Below are 20,535 nucleotides of genomic sequence, written 5' to 3'. Positions count from 1 at the left end.
CGCTCCATTTAAGCTTTGTGATTGGTCAGGGCAGCCTGGGTGCTTACCAATCACAAGGCTGCATTGCAGAGTTGGGATTGGTCAGGGTAGCCTGTCTGTGCTTACTGGAGTCTCAGACCGAGGAGAGCAGGAGTGGGGACCCAGCGGCATGGTAAGTGTATTTTTGTTTTACATTTTTAAATTGTGCCCCACACCTGCCCCCGCCACCCTCAAGCCGTGCCGGCCGCCACTGATATCATCATAGTGTGTCATTAAAAGAGATCAATAAAAAATACATTGAAAAATAAAAATTACAAAATACAATAACATAATATAACAGAAATTCGATAAATAAATAGATAGCCTGGAATGTAATATTAATATAAGTGACTGCCCATGGGTGCACGCCAGTAAGCGACTTCCTGATAAGAGAACAGGGATGTGTCATAGCTGCAGCTTGCAGTAGACAGGTTGGAGACTGAGTACTATAGTGGTGTTGTAAATTGTGTTTCTTTTACTACCATAAATGCTATCAGAGCTCTCTAATGCGCAGAATAACGTCAAAGGGTGCATTGTTTACGGGGGTTTTGTGTTAGCCATAAAGTTGTCTCCTGTGGACCAAATGACTCTTAAATTTGTTTTCCAGGGGGTAGTCTGAAGTGAAATGTTATTAGCTCCTCTGATGAAAGAGATCTTGTTTCTCCAGGATTTTGATGTAACAGTAGCTGATTTTTTTCAGTTGTTAAGGATGAGTTTACATGCCAGTGTGAGTAAAATATTCAGTAAGTATCTATCTTTCTCGTTATTTAGATTTGGGTCTAAGGGGCCTGTAAGGAGGAGGGTAAATTCCCTACGTGGATACATTTTAAAGAGCGCCACTATGAATTCAGATACATCATCCCAGTATTTATTTAGGATTGGGCAGTGGAAGAACATATTTGAGAGGTTGCCATCCACTTGGTTACAGTTCCAACATGTAGCTGTTTCCCTAAGTCCTAGTTTTATGTAGACGGGAAGAAGTCCATATGGTACTATATATCAGCTCATAAATTTAATTTGAGCCAGGTCTGGGGTAATCTTATGCCAAAATGGGAAGTTAGGATTTTGGTCCATTGCTCAGTGTTCTCAAGTGTCAGGCCATCCCTACTCCATTTTTCATGAGTGTTTTTCACAGGTTTAGACAATGTTGGACTTAAATATTTATACATTCTGTAGACCTTGTGCCCCGCGTGAATTTGTGTGCTAGCGAGCTGAGGTCACAATGGTGTTTTATCAGTTTAAGTTAGTTTCTGGATGAAGTCTTTGAGTTTTAGAAAGTTATAAAAATCCAAATTAGGTTGGGAATATGTGTGTTGTAAGTTTGAAAATGAGTGCAGGAGTTTGTTTGGACCTAATTGCTTATTGGTGAAAATTCCTCATGATGCCCACTCTTCCCTTCCCCTACTGATTAAAGAATTTATGATCATTGCAATATTAATTTTCACTGTTTCTATCCTTACCCACCTTGTTAAATATTTTGGTGACCAGACAGCAAGTAAATCTATGACTTTCTTGAGAGTCAGTGTTTCGTTGGGGCTGAGCAATTGACGATATTGTTTGAGAATTCAAGACCGAGGTATTTGTGGCAGCCAAACCAGATCATAGTTTCTCAATAGGTCTTTGGAACCTAGCTAATATAATAAGATTACCTCAGATTAATTAATCTTTGTTGATGGTGTATCCTAAGGCTTTCGCAAAATTGGTTATGGAATTCATTTTATTTGGAATAGACTGGGTAGCTTCCAATCAAAGTATCGTCTGTGTTTGCTGCTACTCTAACTGTTGTTATTCCGAATCTTACTCCTGTGATATTATTGTTTAGTCTAATGTTTGCTAGTAGGGGGTTCAATTGCCAGGAGGAAAAGAGAAGGAGATAGTGGGAATCATTGATTTGTGCCTTGGCTCAGGAAGAAGGCTTGTGAGAGAAATCCACCGGCACGGACTCTGTAACTGGGATTAGAGTATAAGGCCATGATCATTTGGATAAATTGACCTTGCCAGGTAGGTCGCTCCCCCCCGCTGCAGCGCCACCTGCGCTCCGCGTGTCCTGTGCCCTTGACTCCTCTGTGCCCCGCTGCCGATCATTCTTTTGTCTCCCCCGCTCCTGTGTGCCTTTGTCCCCCGGTGCCCCGCTGCCCATTTTTTTTCTGTTTCCCCTGCTCTTGTGTGCCTTTGTTCCCTGGTGCCCCGCTGCCCATTTTCTCTGTGCATTCCCGCCGCTGCATCCCCTGCGGCCCCACCCCCATGCCCATTCGCTCCCCCCTGCCACCCGCCTCCCGCCACCCAGCTGCTCCTCCCTCCCGCCTCACCTGAAAACGGCTACCGCTGCACGGTGAGGAGAGCGACCCTTGACCTTTCCAGGTAGGTCGCTCTCCCCCTGCTGCAGCGCCACCTGCGCTCCGTGTGTCCTGTGCCCTTGGCTCCTCTTTGCCCCGCAGCCGATTTTTCTTTTGTCTTCCCCGCTCCTGTGTGCCTTTGTCCCCCGGTGCCCCGCTGCCCATTTTTTATTCTGTCCCCCACTCCTGTGTGCCTCTGTTCCCCGGTGTCCCGCTGCTCATTTTCTTTCTGTTTCCCCCGCTCTTGTGTGCCTTTGTTCCCCGGTGCCTCGCTGCCCATTTTCTCTGTCTATTCTCGCCGCTGCATCCCCTGCGGCCCCGCCCCCGTGCCCATTCGCTGCCCCCTGCCACCCACCTCCCGCCACCCAGCTGCTCCTCCCTCCCATCTCCCCTTAAAATGGCAGCCGCCATGCGGCCACGCCGCTGGCGTGGTGAAGGCGCGCCTAAGGCAAGCTTGTCTGCGCCTGTCTGCGTCTGGACCGCGCCCTGCGCCAGAACCCCTGGCCCCCGCACCAACCATGAAGACCACCTCCGATACGACGCCAGCACCCTCATTGCTCTCAACCCACGACGGACCCCCACCTGCTGCAGGGCCACCCCGAAGCGCACCCACGGTCCCTTCGCATGCCAGAACTTCAGCTTCTCCTGCATCGATGACGCAGAGACACCCGCCACGACAAAACACAACCAGCTCCGATGCATCCTGATCAACACCCGCTCCGCACGCAAGCATGCCATCGAGCTCTGGGACCTACTCGACACCGCAGCACCAGACGTCGCCTTCCTGACCGAGACCTGGATGAACGAAGCCTCCTCTCCAGACATCGCCATAGCCATCCCCGACGGATACAAGATCGCCCACAGAGACCGCACCAACGGAGCCGGAGGAGGAATCGCCATCATCCACAAGAGTCTCAACTAACACCGACGACACTCTCAGCACCGCCGAACACATGCACTTCCAGATCCGCTAAGAGGCACTCTCGTATACAGACCACCCGGACCCCGACCACAATTCTGCGACGCCATCGCCGACTTCATCAGCATGCACGCACTGACCTCCACCAACTACATCCTCCTCGGAGACCTGAACTTCCATCTGGAGAACAACGACAGCAACTCCTCCACCCTGATAGACAACCTCGCCAACCTCAAATTGGAACAGCTCGTCACGATGCCGACCCACATCGCCGGACACACGCTCAACGCCATCTTCTCCTCAAGCCCCCACGTCTCCTTCAGCCACGTCTCCAAACCTACCTGGACCGACCACCACTGCATCCACTTCACCTTTCGGAAACCCGTCGCACATCACCACACCCTACAGATCCCCCGTCGCTGCTGGGGCAAGATCACTGAAGTCCAACTACAGACAAACCTCGCACTCAACCCACCAACCAACCCCTCCAACCCCGACGATGGTGTGCGCACCCTCAGACGATGGATAGACAACTGCGCCAACACCTTAGCCCTGCTGAAAAAACAAACCCTCAAAGACACCAGCAAGAGAGCCAACTGGTTCACCCCGGACTCCTAGCGTCAAAGCACACCTGCCGGAAGTTGGAGAACATATGGCACAGCGAGAAGTCACCGGGCAGCTGCGCAGCCCACAAAGATGCCATCCGCAACCACCACCACCTCCTCAGGACCACCAAGAGGACCTCCTTCAAAGACCGCCTCGACAACAACGCACACAACAGCAAGGAGCTCTTCGACACCAGGAAGACCGTCACCCACGCCCTCGTCACCAGCCGCTTGGACTACGGGAACACCCTGTACGCCGGCATCACCACCAAGCTGCAGAGGAAACTCCAACGGATCCAGAACGCTGCCGCAAGACTCATCCTGGACATCCCTCGCCACCACCACATCTCTGGACACCTGGAAAAACTCCATTGGCTACCCGTCAACAAGCGGATCACCTTCCGACTACTCACCCACACACACAAAGCCCTTCACAACCTCGGACCCAAACTCATCAACAACCGCGTCTCCTTCTACACTCCCCCGTGCACTCTGCGCTCCACCGGACAGGCCCTGGCAGCCGTACCCCGCATCCGCAAAGCCACCGCCGGAGGAAGATCCTTCTCTTTTCTAGCAGCGAAGACCTGGAACTCTCTGCCCAGCCACCTTCGCACCATACCTGACCACCTCTCCTTCAGAAGGCAGCTCAAGACCTGGCTCTTCGAGCACTGACCCCCCCCCCCCCCTCCCAGCGCCTTGAGACCCTTGATGGGTGAGTAGCGCGCTTTATAAATGCGATTGATTGATTGATTGATTGATCATGAAGGAACTCTCCAACCACAGCTCCAAAGCCAATGACATCCCGCCGTCGCAAGCCCTATGCGACTCTCTCGCCACCTTCTTCCACCGCAAGATCGCCGACATCCACGATAGCTTCAACCCCCGGATGACCCTAACAAGCCCCAACGCGCCGGAACCACCACCACCCACCGAACACCTGACAACCTGGGCCAACGTGAGCACCCAAGACACAATCAAGTCCATGGGCACAATCCACTCCGGCTCGCCGTCTGACCCTTTTCCACTCCACATCTTCAACAAAGCCGGCAGCTCCATCGCACCCCACCTGCGCAACATCATCAGCCTCTCCTTCGAGACCGCGACCTTCCCTGAAAGCTGGAAACACGCCGAGATCAACGCCCTACTAAAGAAACCGAAGGCGGACCCGAGCGAACTCAAAAACTTCCGGCCCATCTCCCTGCTTTCGTTCCCATCTAAGGTCATCGAGAAGCTAGTCAACATCCAGTACACCCGCTACCTCGAAGACAACAGCATCCTGGACCCCTCCCAGTCAGGATTCCGCAGCAACCACAGCACCAAGACCGCCCTCATCGCCGCCACAGACGACATCAGGATCCTACTGGACAACAGCAAATCGCCGGCCCTCATCCTTCTGGACCTCTCCGCCGCCTTCGACACCGCCTGCCACTGCACACTACACACACGACTCCACGACGCAGGGATCCGAGACAAGGCGACAAGGCCCTGGACTGGACCTCCTCCTTCCTCTCCGGCAGAACCCAGAGAGTCTGCCTCGCCCCATTTCGATCCGAAGCCTCTGAGACCATCTGCGGCGTCCCGCAGGGATCCTCCCTCAGCCCGACGCTGTTCAACGTCTACATGGCACCTCTCGCATGCATCGCCCCAACACCACGACCTCAACATAATCTCCTACGCCGACGACATGCAACTGATCCTCTCCCTCACCAAGGACCCACTCACCGCCAAATCCAACTTCCACCAGGGAATGAAGGCCGTCGCAGACTGGATGGAGGATAGCCGCCTTAAGCTGAACACAGACAAGACGGAGATCCTCATCCTCGGGCCCAACCCCTCAGCATGGGACGACTCCTGGTGGCTCGTGTCGCTGGGGACACCCCCCGCACCCACCAACCACGCACGCAACCTAGGAGTCATCCTCGACTCAAAACTCACCATGACCAAACAAGTCAACGCTGTCTCCGCCACCTGCTTCAACACCCTCCGTATGCTCCGCAAGATCTACAGATGGATCCCGACAAACAAAAGGAAAACAGTCACCCAGGCCCTAGTCAGCATGCCCTCTACGCCGGAGCCCCGACCAAGCTCATCAACAGTTTGCAAAGAATCCAGAATGCCTCCGCATGCCTGATCCTCGGCGTCCCGCGCCGCGACCGCATCACCCCCCACCTGAGGAACCTGCACTGGCTACCTGTTGACAAAAGAATCTCCTTCATGCTCCTGATCCACGCACACAAGGCACTCCACAAGACCGGCCCAGCTTATCTCAGCAGTCGCCTCTCCTTCTACGTGCCTAACAGGAAACTCCGCTCCACAGACCTCTCCCTGGCCACCATCCCATGCATCCGTAGAACCACTGCCGGAGGCAAATCATTCTCCCAACGCACCGCCAAAACCTGGAACACCCTCCCCCTCATCCTACGACAAACCGAAGACCTGCTAGCCTTCAGGAGACAACTCAAGACCTGGCTGTTCGACCAGTAGCATCAGCTCCTCCTTCCCCCCTCCCCTCCCTCAGCGCCTTGAAACCGTTGCGGGTATGTAGTGCGCTTTACAAATTATTATTGATTGATTGATTGATTGATAAAAGAAGTGCTAAGGTTATGTTTGTATAGTACTGCAACAAGGTAATTCCAGTTAACTTTGTCAAATGCTTTTTCAGCATTGAATGCAATAGCAACAGATTATAGTGTTATAGTTTGAGCTTTGTCTCTCACATGACAGAGTATCTATTGTTGTCGCTGGAAAGGCAAAATTGTTGTAGGAAGCCCACTTGAGAGGAATGTATCAATTGAGGCATATATTGTTGAATTTTGCAGGCAAGTATCTTAGCATAGATTTTACAATCAATATTGATTAGGGAAATTGGTCTATAGTTCTTAGGTAATAAGGGGTATTTTCCTTCTTTTGGTATGATAGCGTTTATGTCCTCAGCGGGAGTACCCGAAATCGTATCCGTCTCGGCAAAGTGTGTGTACATTTTAAGAAGAGGATTGCAGAGTAATTCTCTAAATGTCTTGTAAACTAGGGCTGAGAAGCCATCTGAGCCCAGAGCTTTGCCAGCTTTTAGGTTTTTAGTTGCCTTTGTAATCTCTAGGACAGAGATGGAGGAATTCAGATCCTGTACTTCCTCTCCGTTGAGTGAAGGTCTTTTAAGTATTTTTCAAAAAAGATTTCTTCGATTTCCTCATTTGGGGACTAAAAGGAGTCAGTATTCTTTGAAGGTGTCACAAATATTTTCTGGATTTGTTGGTATCTTTTCATTTTTGTCTTCAATCGCTGTGATACAGTTCTTTTGTTGCTTATATTTTAGATAGGCTGCTAGCATCTTCCCTGCTTTGTTTGCTTCCCAGAGTCTTATACTCTTTTGTTTGTTTATCCAAGTTCCTGCCTGCTTGCTTAAGATATGATTATATTTGTATTTTTTTGTAGTCAGTGATTCGAGATAGGTTTCGTCTTTGGATCATATATGGAGATTCTCTAATTTTTTTAATCTTTTATTCAGGGCTAGTAGTTTTGAGTTAGCCTCTTTGTTCATTTTTTATTTTATTTGTATCTGTGAGTCTCTAATCATTGGTTTTAGAGCCTCTCATCTAGTTAGCGGGCAGCAGAGTGGATTTGGGGTTGTCATTGAGGACATTTCTTATTGCAGAGCTTATGTGCTCGATCTGTTTGGGAGATGACAGGGTTACATAATTTAATCAGGGAGTTTTTATTTCTAGTATCGAAGCATGATTGGAGTGGTCTGAGACCAGTCTTGGTTCTATAGTTGTTTGGTCGATATTGTGAGCATGGCCACCTGAAATCAGAATGTAGTCAGTACATGGTACATTGAGTGAGGGAGAGAAAAAAAACATATAGACTCTTTCTGAAGGGTGTTGAAGCCTCCCCGTGTCTTCTAGGATAAACTTGTCACAGAGTTGTTAAAGAAGCCTGTATTATTTCGGGGGTCGATATCTGCATGCTGAGTGCCTATTAATGATGGGGTGTAGAGGCAGGTTAAGTTCTCCAGCTAGTATGAGGAGTGAGTCACTGAGAATGGCTAGAAGGCCTTGTGTAAGTTTGATCCAGAATTCTTGGTCATCAGCATTCAGGGCATACACATTCGCAACATAAAAATGTACCCCCTTTTTGGCCATTTTAGATATGATTCAACTCCTTTCCGTATGCACATTGCATATTCATTTTAGATGTTTGAGAAATCATGATTATTACCCTGTTTTTTTCCCCTACTGCAGGAGAGCAAACCACATTTGCATATCCATTGTGTCCAAGAGAAAGAGCAAATTCTTGAGTAAGTTTGCATTCTTGTAAGGGAATGATATCACCATTCAATTTACTAGTGTAGTCTAGCATTTTCTTTCGCTTGACTGGGTGGTTTAGACCATTAGGGCATCATTTATAAAATAAAATACCGCACGGCACCGCAACCCATTTTGCTGCACCGAGCTGTGTCATTTTAAAAGCACAGGGATGCATCATATTAACAATAATAAGAAGTATCAGTGTGCTTTTCCCTGCGCTGGTGCACAATTGTCTGCCATGTGCCAGCGCAGGCACCCTTGCAAGGGAGTCAGTGTTGCGGGGAAGATTGTTTATGTGCAAGAAGGGACACCTTCCTGCACAAAAACAATAATTGATGGTATTTTCTTCTTTCTATGTGTGCAGCAGAATGCAGCATGCATGGAAAGAGGAACAAATGAGGAGAAATAAAATTATTTTTCCCCGTTACGCCACTCCTACGCCTTCCCTGGGGAGACATTAGATTCTCATGCATTTCCAGCTTTACAAAACTTTGTAAATCTGAGACTGTGTCAGGTTCTGTGGATGTTTCATGGGGACACCCACAGCAATAGCCATGGAACACCCCTTTCACGCAGAGTAATGCGTGAAAGGGGCCCATATTTACAAAGCCAATAAAAGCCATGCAGAGTGACTTTATGTGGCCTTTTAAATATGGGCAGGCACACTGTGCCGCCGGTGCATCAAAAAAAGTGATGCACTGGGCGCACAATGGCCTTGTAAATGAGTCCCATGGTGTATATCCTTTAGTGGTGGGGATTTATGTGTCATACTTTTATAATACATTTTTGCAGTGTCCTGAGATCACAGTTTTTTGATAATTGCGGTTGGGAATTTCGAATGTCCACCAGTGCAGTATGGATGTTTCTGTTCTGTAGTTAGTAGTAGTTGTTCTTTTAATCTTTCTGTAACTAAGCGGTTGTTTATTATGCTGTGTTTTGAAGAAAGCTCCATCCTGTAATCCTGTTACAGGTGTAAATGCGGTCACAAAATAATCTACCAGGTAAACCTTAAAAAGTAAAAAAAAATAAGCATACAAATAACCCAAAAACTAACGTTTTCAACACCCCCAGCTTTATCCCCTCCCCCACCTGTATCCCCCTCCCGATTTGTCGTTTGAGAATGTGGCGATCAGGGGAATTGTAGCTCACACCGAGATAATATCGAAGTGGTGGGCAGATGTGTAATCTGTTACTCATGGACAGGGCCAAAGTGGCCCAGCGGGCACCGAGCGTTTTCCCAGTGGGCCCCCAGGGTGGGTGCCGGTTTTGGGGCACTGGGTGGCCGTTTTTGCTACCAGGGAGGAGCAGTTTGCCAGGGCCGGTTTCGGTTCGGTTCCCAGTATGGCACTGCTCATGCAGAGACATTTTAAGGCATGGGCAAAGTTGGCCCCCGGATAGAGCCAGCTGGGTTCTGCAGAGGCTTGCCCTAATGACCTTGAATAATTATTAAACAGATTGTTTAAAATACCGTTTTCCTTTCATTTTTTTTTAATTGTGGGTAATATGTGAGAGTCTATTACAGATATTTTGCAGGGAAATGTTGTGTTTATGTTTCATGGAACATCCATAAAAAAAGTTTCTTTTGGATCATAATAGGACCTCAAATATGAGAAATGGCAGGGGGTCACAAAGATTATGTGCACGAATATTAGTGAGCTGCTGCTGTCGTGCAATATTGAAAACACATCTCACTATCCCTTAATATTAGATGTAAAGACAGTACTGGCCAAAGAGGGCACGAAAGAGCTGAAACTGAATCATAAATGCAAAGCTGTTCCGAACAGGGGCCCCCAAAATACATTTGGCCCAGGTCCCCCCAAAATCCTTAAGACTTCCCTGTGCTCATGGAGTACCATTCATTAGTGAAGATATTTAATCGTTACTGGCCTTGTCAGTCACTCACTCATTTTCTAGATCAATACTTGTGAATCCAGTGGGAGGTTAGTGGATGTGGTTGGTGTGATATGTGAGACAGAGGAGCAGACTGTGGCTTGATTTAGTACAAGTTGTAGGGGGCAGATTTACAAGCCCCTTGCGCCACTTTTCCCATGTTAAAAGTGGCGCAAAAGTGGCACAAAGTGCTTGCAAATCTGCCCCTAGGGGGCAGATCTATGTTGGAGTTGCGCCACTTTTACGCCGCCGTTGCGTCACTTATGTGACGCAGCGGCGGCGTAAACCCTGCGCCACGTTGCGCCATGTTGCGCCTTATTTACATCGTGACGCATCTATGGAGATGCGTCACGGTGTAAAGCACTGCGCCACATGCGTCAGGTTTCATGTGGCCGTTTCCACGCAGGGGGGGCGTTCCGTCACAGGAACGCCCCTGAAAAGTGACTCAGTGAAATCTATAAGATTTCACTGAGTCACTTTCCCAACGCTGATGCGTCAAAACCCTGCGCCTGCTTGAAGCAGGTGTAAGGCTTGACGCACCATGTTAGGTATGGGGTAGGTTGGCACAGTGATGAAGTTGCGTCGTGCTTGCGACACAACTTCAGCACTGCGCCAACCTTACGCCGGCAGATGCGTCACGTATCTGCTTGTCCTTGCGCCACGATGCACCGCATTGTAAATGCGGCGCATCTGCGGTGGCGCAAGGGCAAACTTGCGTGACGCATCTTCCCTGGCGCATCCATGCTGATTTGCAGGGATGCGCCAGGGAACACAAATCTGCCCCTAGGTTTTTAGGTGTCGCTGTTTTGTAGAGCTGGTATGTGTATCCATTTGGTGTGACTAGGTTGTCGAGTGCGACGGTATCTTCAGCACTCGTGGATTATGATGATGGCAGTTTTGAGGCGAGTGATAGGGGTTAGATTAGTAATTTGAAGGTAGGGATTTTGCCAGATGAGAGTATCTAACGCTTGCGGTGTTCAGGCACGTGTGGCTCTGCCTGCGTTTTTCTGGCCGTTTCCCGGATTATTGACCTTCCTTAAATGGATTTAACGACTGCAATTTAACGCAACACCAGTTTTTTTTTTGCCTAATGCACAGCCATATTTGATGTAAAAACAAACACTAGGCTGTGAGGATGGGTGAGGCCTACCAAATATGGCTGCCAGTGTGCCAACTTCTTTATAGGATGTCAGAAGTAAATGTTAAGAACAGTCAATCTCTCTTCCCTTCTCTTACCTCTCCTTCCTCCTTTTCCCTTCTTTTGCCTGTTTTTCTTTCTTTTCCTCTTATTATCGATCTTGTGGGTTAGATAAGCAAGCCAGACACACTGTCTTAGGACTGACATATATAAAATGTTGCGTGTAACAAGAGGGAGAGAGAGGACTAGTGAGCTAGTCCGAGTCCCCGAGGGATTATATGTGATTAAACAAAGAGGACTAGCTTAAGTTGACCAAAGTGTTACAGTACTCAGATTAGTTCTGTCACGGGCACCTTGTTGGTGTATTCATGAAGCCCTCACCCACCAACCTAGTTGGTGGCATGCTTCATCATCGGGCCCACCCAGTGACACCTAGTATGTCCCGGGTGTGCTACGACGCCTGATTACAGCGGAGCTGGTATATTGCTGAGAGTGCAGTGAGGTTGGGTGAATTGTGATTTGAAACGGCTTGGTGGTGGTCCCAGTACCCGAGGGTAAATTAAATTTTAATAACTGGACCGTCACCAGCGGTTAAAAGTAAGGCTACAGGACGCGTGAGGGTGGTGAGTTACTGCCCCCTGCGTCCTTCAGATGGTCGACATGTTTCAGCCAGTGCCTTAGAGTGTTCTGGCTTTCCTCAGGACCGTTTTTTTAAAAAGGTGTGGTGAAATAAAACAGACTTAGTGTTGTGGTACAGACTATGTGATACACTCACTAAGGCGTTTTTCTATATGTGAGAGGGGGATTCCCTTCTCATGCATACGCTTTGGGTTATTAGCCAAGGCTTCCTGGAGGGAAGCGGTAAGGGGATGACCAGTCTTTCTGGTCAGTGCCTGCCTTGTACCTGTTGTCCCGCCGTCGTCCTCCGGTGTTACCTGATGAGATGCTTATGCTAACCCTGTAACAGAATGCCTGTTTTGTTCTTGTATAAAATCAATAAAAGCATTTTGAAATAAAAAATTAAAAAAACAATCCATTGGGAAATTGTGCATCTACGAAATGATGAATAGTTTCTTTGGTACGTGACAATATGCCGTTTGCAAATCCAGAAAGCATCTGCCATCAGCAAACAGCGAAGGAAAAGAACAACAGCCGTCATTAGCAGAAAAGGCTGAAGGGCTTCTACAACGAAATAAAAGAATGCATTTGTGAGCGATCCAGAGAATGAGTCAGTTTTTGGCATAAAAACATAGTTCATAGTATGAAATGGAACTCTCTTCAGTTATTCCCTAAAACTATTGCTTTTCAGCTTAACATAGCAACTTTAAAAAGTTTTAGAAGTAGCCTTTGCGATCCATTATCATGTGAGATAAAAGAAGTTGGAGATCCATTTACTACTGTGTGTAAACATTTGAATGCGGCTTGAAATCCGGCCATTGTACCATTGGAAGGAAAAGGCAAGCTTGTTGAGCACATACTGGTCTCCGAGTTGTTTCTAGTAACCTTACTAGTATATTTAGGAGTATGGCTTTTCCAGTGCTGTACTGTATGTTGGGTTACTTTCCATTCATATGCGCTAGGGTCACCAGTTATTGGTGGAGACCATGCCATATTGGCAGCACCATTGATTGCAGATGATGGGTGTGGCCGGCTGTATATCCTCAACCCAGTGCTTAATTTGTAAAATAATAAGTGCCAGGGCTCTAGTCAGGAGGCCACTGCAGCTTGCACCACTCATTTCTCCTAATCACGCTGCCAATAACAGTATCAGCAGAGCTACCATCCAAAACACACTTAGCAGTGTGACCATTAAGACTATTCTAGGCCCCCCATAGCTATAAGAATGGCTTGTGCCACAGGTATTAGTCTTTTTAATGTATATTGAATCAACAAACAAATGCTGTTGTGCTGTTCTCTAATTTAGGGAAGTATGCCACATGGTGGCGCTGTTGACAATTCAGTGCCGGTGCTCAGCACTGGAAAGCACCGGCTCAAATTAAGCACTGCAGGCTCAACCATAAGGATAATTCACCATGAAAAAGACGCCAAACAACTACGTGCCCGACACCAATGAGCAATGAATAAAGTAATCATGTATCAAATTTATACAGTTAACCAACATAGCTGGACACCTTCACTGCCTCACCTTGAAACTGGAACTCACTCAACAAGTCCTAAAACATTGGCAGAGGGGCAAATTAGTATATGCAATGTGGAATTATGCTAGTTTGCTACAACCTTATAGTTCACGTTTTCAGTGAATCATATAGGTATCATATACATATTGAGTGGTTATTGGGATGTCAGAAACCGGAAAGTCAAAGGCTGAGTGATGTGTAATTTTCACCAACACCTTAAAAGGGCAATATAACACCAAATTAAACATGTTATCCACTATGTATTTTTATATTACTTTTTAATACAATATGGTAATATTATTTTTGAACAAGTTGCCTGAAAATATGTTCGTTTTTCCAACAAGGTACATGTTTATTGATACCAATAAGTAAAATACTAGAGTATACTGTATGATTTTATGAAGAAAAAAGACGAAAGCATTAATTATGTATTTCAGAATGTAGAATTTTAGAAGAAAAAAAATACTTTGCTTTGTAACAAGACACATTCTTTCGGTAGACAGGAGAGATTTGTATACCTATTTTGCCTGTCCAGTCGGAGGACAACTTGTTGCTTCCCATACTGCGTTCTGCCCATCCTTATCTTGAGGTTTGTATGAGGAAAGATAGTGCAGCAATGGTGTAATGACCAACATACATGCACCAACATCAAGAAAGGTAAAGAGACCAATATTGCTGTATTATCATTCCAGCAGTGACAGATGCTGGCATAAGTAAAAGGGTACTACAAGGTAGATAGAGTACCAAAGCTAAGCCCATGTCTTTCTGCCGTATCCTCTTCATAAGGTACCTGAGAGTTGCCTCTCACTCCAGCAGTGCCAAGGTAACCTGCTGCCTAGTTCCAACCACCGGCAGGGACTGTAGCTGGTGACATGGGCAACAAGCATTGGCATAACCAATAGGTCTCGCCTTCAGGACCTTATAAGTAAAAAAAATCTGAAGTATAAGACTTGCGGGAGAGTAGGTGGATGATGTGTGAGGATAGGTAGGGCTGGGGTGTTGGTTCTGGTGCTGGCTTGGTGGTGGTTGGAAGTTTGCAATTCGTGGGTATTATGTGGGGCTCCGAGGTCATTAGGATTGCGGGGGATCTGTGTGGGGAGGTGTGCATCCTGGGGTTGGGGGTTGCAGGACGGGAGTTGTGGTGCTAACCACAGGCTTGGCACTGGGTTGAGCATACTAAAGGGTCAGTCTGGGTGCGGTGGGGTTCATTCCACGGGGTGGGTGCGGGTGGCTGTGAAGTGTGGCGGGGTTTGGCGTGGGCGAGGCACAGGGCTTGAGGGGGGGCTATTGCTGTGGAGGGAGGACAGTGCCTCGGGATGCGGGATTGGATTTTGGGGATTTGCAAGTTGGTCAACGGGGGCCCTCTGGGCAACCGTAAGCAAATGCGGGGACCTAGGGGGAAGCGAGGTGGACCTGCCGACTTTAGAGCTGCTCAACATACGGCGATACTGCGCAGATGATGTGGTCTTCTCGGAGTGCCACAGTCCGGGTGTTTGGACTGGGGTGACGCACAGAGGATAGGGAGGTGTGTTTCAATGCAGAGGCTGTCCTAGCCATAGGAAGCGTTGCTTGGGCTGTAGATTCTATCCCGGGCCCAGTGGGGTGTATGAGGCCCGTGAGGGGTGGGGAGGGGTGAGGAGTATGGGTATGTGCCCCCGGGTCTGTACATTTATAGTGCACCCGCAGCGGCATCTACTGTTCATCCACGGCTGGGTAGAGGCGTCAGAACCTGCGCTGCAGCTCCTTCTCCTGCTGGTTCAGGGCTGAGTCTCCATGCGGGCAGCAGGGCCCGGGGGCTGTCCAGGGCCGGTGGATGCGGCGGTGAAGGAGGGTGCAGCAGCAGTGGGGCAGCCAAGCTCGGGGACAAGAGCAGCAAAGAGGATGACGAGGAGACCGTGCCGCGACGGGGGCTGAGGCCCGGACATACTGTTCAGGGCCCAGGAAGTGGTTTCACGAGAGAGCTGAGGCCACGTGAGGAGAGCAGGGCCCTGGCTGGCTGTTGTGCCAAGATGAGGCGGACGCTGATCCCGGCTCAGGTGCCGCGAGTGTACTGCCTCTGCCGGCCTTGGACAGTGCAGACCCGCCGGCCCCACAGGCTGCTCTGCTGTGCCGAACACGCCATGATTTGTTTTTTAAAAAAATTCTGACATGCGGAGAGGATGAAGCTCTTCAGAATGCATGAACGCTAAACATCAGCGTAGGTTTAATTTCCACTTAAAAAGACGAGCGAGGGTGTGTAGAAGGGAGAGGGATAGCAAAGATAATTTCTGCTTATTGGTCCACTAACAAATCAAGCCGAAAAGCAGTGCGAGGAGAGAGTAAATAAGGCTCAGGGAAGCGCAAGAGCTCAGCCCAGAGAAAGCCAAAGCAGGAAGTAATAAATGAGACCGGGGAAAAACCTTTACAACGCAACTTTTACAACGCACTACACTTACAACGCATTTTTTACAACGCACAATCCATTACAACGCATGACATTACAACGCATGACACTACAACGCATTTTTAAAAACTACCTTTACAACGCATTCCATTACAACGCATACTACCATTACAACGCATACCATTACAACGCATAATATAGTAATGTTTACCCCTATACTATCCAACACTTACCCTACTGTTGCACCCCCTGGAATTAGAATAGTAATTTTTACCCCTATACTATCCAAGACTTACTCTACTGTTGCACCCCCTGGAGTTAGAATAGTAATTTTTACCCCTATACTATCCAACACTTACCCTACTGTTGCACCCCCTGGAGTTAGAATAGTAATTTTTACCCCTATACTATCCAACACTTACCCTACTGTTGCACCCCCTGGAGTTAGAATAGTAATTTTTACCCCTATACTATCCAACATTTACCCTACTGTTGCACCCCCTGGAGTTAGGATAGTAATTTTTACCCCTATACTATCCAACACTTACCCTACTGTTGCACCCCCTGGAGTTAGAATAGTAATTTTTACCCCTATACTATCCAACACTTACCCTACTGTTGCACCCCCTGGAGTTAGAATAGTAATTTTTACCCCTATACTATCCAACACTTACCCTACTGTTGCACCCCCTGGAGTTAGAATAGTAATTTTTACCCCTATACTATCCAACACTTACCCTACTGTTGCACCCCCTGGAGTTAGAATAGTAATTTTTACCCCTATACTATCCAACACTTTCCCTACTGTTGCACCCCCTGGAGTTAGAATAGTAATTTTTACCCCTATACTATCCAACATTTACCCTACTGTTGCACCCCCTGGAGTTAGAATAGTAATTTTTAACCCTATACTATCCAACACTTACCCTACTGTTGCACCCCCTGGAGTTAGAATAGTAATTTTTACCCCTATACTATCTAATACTTACCTTAAATGCAATTTAATATTATGCGTTGTAATGGTATGCGTTGTACAGGTAGTATGCGTTGTAATGGAAATGCGTTGTAAAGGTAGTTTTTAAAAATGCGTTGTAGTGTCCTGCGTTGTAATGTCATGCGTTGTAATGGATTGTGCGTTGTAAGAAATGCGTTGTAAGTGCATGCGTTGTAAAAGTGTGCGTTGTAACGACATACATCCAATGAGACCACAATGAAAGCCGCGGCCGCGAAAGTGAAAGGTGATACAAAACAGATGTCAGCCTGTGGGCCGCTGCTGGCTCCTGAGAGCAAAACGCTCTGGGAGTGAACATTTTCCTAAAAGCTGGGACATCCACATGCCTTTGGCCAATTGCGTGCTAAAGCCAGACACAAAGGCCAATGGCGTGAGAGCACCACATGCACAAGCTTCTCCTGAACCTGAAGTGATTCCAAGAGGTCGATTTCCTGTGCAGCGCATGTGCTCTGCCATAGGCTCGACCTAAAAAGGGAAATGAGAGGCATGGTTCACGAGGCATCATCTGAGGTGGTTTGATGTGAGACCGGTAAAGTTTCTTGAGCAGCTCCAGGAGGTGCAGGTACCTTATTCTGTAGGGGGGAATGAGTAGAAACTTCACTTCACTACAGGGGAACTTCGTCCTGGCAGAGCAACAGTCTTTTGCATATCTGGTGGTCAAGGAACCTAAATCATTCTTGCTTCAAGAATACCTGTCATGGAATTGTACAGGAAGATTATGTTTCCCTCAACTCCTTGTTATAAATGTAAAATTGTGCACTGAGCAGGGTTGCAATGTATTGTTTTTCCTTTATAAAAAAGACATTGAGTTACACTTTCTTCCTCGTGACCCTCTCAGTGTTGAGTAATGTTGCTAACCCCCTTTAGTGATGTCAGTGGACGACATTAGTAAATAATGCCCGATCAGGTTTCACAAAGCAGACAGCATTAAAAGGATATAATGTGGTGGAATTGTATTTGCCGGTAAGTAGGAGTGATTACAGATTGAATGAAGGGAATTGATTTTGATTTTGAAAACGCCCTTTTTGTTTTTCCATTTGTTTTAAATGCTGTTCATGTACTTGATTGTAGATTTTCTTCATTGCAAATCTGTATTTGATTCATCTGAATACCTATGTATAAATAGGTATAAGAAAGTTCATAAAAGTTTGGTTTAGACTAGTTCTAAGTAGTATGCCATGAAGTGAATCTAAATTGCCTGTTGTACATCACCGAAGCCTCTAAGTCAAATGCTTCCTCATTCAACACCCCTAATTTCAAGATGGAGCAGATTGTTGGGCAGAGTTCTAACTTCAATCTTCATTCTGTTCTGTAAGAGTATCAGTGTTCTTTTGCTAATTCAGCAGCGTTTATACTTTGTCTGAAATGGTAAATGTGTATGTTATTTCTGGAATGTTCAAGGAAGATTTCTTTCCCGATCAACATTTTAATACCCTGCCAAAATGCTAAAATTTGGGCCAGCTAAGTAAATAGAATGTTGGTGGCCAATTGAAAGGTGGCACTTAACATGGTCTCTCCCTAAAATGATAAAAACAGAGAGTTTCTCTTTCTCTTTTGCATAATGTATAATGTGCAAAACTTTAAGTTTCCAGTAGGCTTGATTGTACTTCTATCCATGAGTCAGACTGTCCTCAATAAGTTTGTATCTTTAATACAATTACAGAATGTCCTTTAGATTCAGCTGAAGGTTAACATTGTTGACCTCTGTAAAATGTGCTTCAGATAATATATATCTAACCAATGTGTTTGTACTATTTTATTTTCAAGAGTGTGCATCAAACCTGTATTTATGATGATATTCTGGTATTTTCTTGCTGTCCCTGAGCATCAGATTAAAAAGTCTGACCAAGGACAATGAAAAGTATACTTTTTTTTAGAACTTAATGTAATCCTCTGTTCTCTTTAGGTTCAGATATTGTCCAGTGGTTAACAAAGAACTTGTCAATAGAAGACCCAGGTAAATGTACATATATTTTTTTACATTGTATAGTTGTAGTATGAAAACACAATTGTGTAATTTATTACATGCAATTTATCCTACTTCTATTAATACTTGAATTGTCACTCTGTGGAGGAAATGGCATTAGTTTTATTGGAATTGAAAAGTATACATCTAAGCAAATGGCTATACTTAACTCAAATACGTTTGTACACACATTCATTGAAATAAAATAGTGGGTCAATAAAATTAATTCAAAGGAACACACAATGAATCAACCACCTGAAATGCTTAAAACGTACTTGCTCACTGTCATTTAATATTGAATGAACTTATTTTCTATTGATAATTTGTCTATCCTTGTACGACAGTTTCAAAACAGTTAAATTGGCTCATTTTAATTACTAATGCAATTGCTTAGATGGCCTTGAAAAACAAGGAGAGGGGCTCGTCTATTCCAAAGGGACAAAGCACGAGTTAACTCAAAAGTTAAAAATGTATATTCCCTTTGGAGATGCTATATGTAATATACCCACAATTATTCACAAAAACTTTTCACCATCTACCACACTCAGTCCGGTTAATACTCCACTCGGAATGTTGAAGCACTTGTAAATGTATTTAATTGACAATTCCACAATAGCTCAATAAAAATATACAGTGTAGAAATACATTCAAAAAATGTTAAAACTAATATATATCACAATTGTACAAGTTCATTATGTTTCCAACCTCCCGGAAAGGAATACAATAAGACAGTTACATTTGTCATATGGCTGTTGATTTGGGATAATAGACAGCACCCTACCGGGGAATACATTTCCTGTCTTTGTGTTGCTACTGTCTTTGCCAAATGTAACAAGACTTACAGCGTTGACGCGTTTCGATGGAATAACCTCAATCAAGCCACCTTCTTCAGGACAAAAGTTTGATTCAATACTCTCCTTTCTGTTATCTCAAACAACAAATATAATTCATCCTTTAAACACCGGTGCAAAATCACTCAGTTGAATGATACTTCAATAAAGTTTTGATGGTTCACGAATAATTTTGTATTCTCTATGTCGCTCCACTAAGTCCCTGCATACGATTTTGCAATATTCAATCAGGGGTCCATTTCTGGTCGAATCGCCCACTTTTATATTGAGACTGTTTACTTAGTCTCACGGATTTATATATAACCAGAATGCGTATCCATAGCTTTTAAATCTCACGGGTCCCGCATATTCCGGTACCTACTCTCCTTGCTCCTATATGGTTTAATTAAAAGTCAGATGGCTACCTAGAAAAATAGCAACACACGCTTCAATCATCGCATTTCAATCATCGCATTTATATAGCGCGTTACTCACCCAGAGGGTCTCAAGGCGCTGGGGGAGGGGGGTCCGCTACTGCTCGAACAGCCAGGTCTTGAGTTGCTTCCTGAAGGCGAGGTGGTCCTGGGTCAGGCGGAGGTGGGTGGGGAGGGAGTTCCATGTCTTGGCGGCGAGGTAGGAGAAGGACCGTCCCCCTGTGGTGGCTCTTCGGATGCGGGGGACGGCGGCGAGGGCGTGGCTGGTCGATCGAAGCTGGCGTTTGGGAGCGTAGAAGTTGAGGCGGCTGTTGAGGTATCCTGGGCCTTGGTTGTGTAGAGCTTTGTGTGCGTGGGTGAGGAGACGGAAGGTGATTCTCTTGTTGACCGGGAGCCAGTGCAGGTCTCTCAGGTGTCCGGAGATGTGGCTGCGACGGGGGATGTCCAGGATGAGTCGTGTTGAGGCGTCCTGGATCCGCTGGTGTCTCTTCTGAAGTTTGGCGGTGGTTCCGGTGTAGAGGGAGTTGCCGTAGTCCAGACGGCTGGTGACGAGGGCCTGGGT

The 20,535-nt window shown here is 46.5% G+C and overlaps 1 protein-coding gene across 2 annotated transcripts in view; it reads left to right on the top strand.

The window, feature by feature from the left end:
* Positions 1-20,535, top strand: part of RGS7 (regulator of G protein signaling 7) — a 1,943,194-nt gene that overhangs the window by 800,645 nt on the left and 1,122,014 nt on the right. For both annotated transcript variants that reach the window (XM_085609335.1, XM_085609336.1), the window contains exon 4: positions 18,650-18,700. In XM_085609335.1, coding sequence (XP_085465461.1) covers positions 18,650-18,700 — 51 coding nt within the window. The remainder of the gene's footprint in view (positions 1-18,649; positions 18,701-20,535) is intronic.

This window comes from Triturus cristatus, chromosome 6 (assembly GCF_964204655.1).
Source record: "Triturus cristatus chromosome 6, aTriCri1.1, whole genome shotgun sequence".
In the NCBI taxonomy this organism is placed as follows: domain Eukaryota; kingdom Metazoa; phylum Chordata; class Amphibia; order Caudata; family Salamandridae; genus Triturus; species Triturus cristatus.
This window is presented reverse-complemented; position numbering and strand designations above follow the sequence as displayed.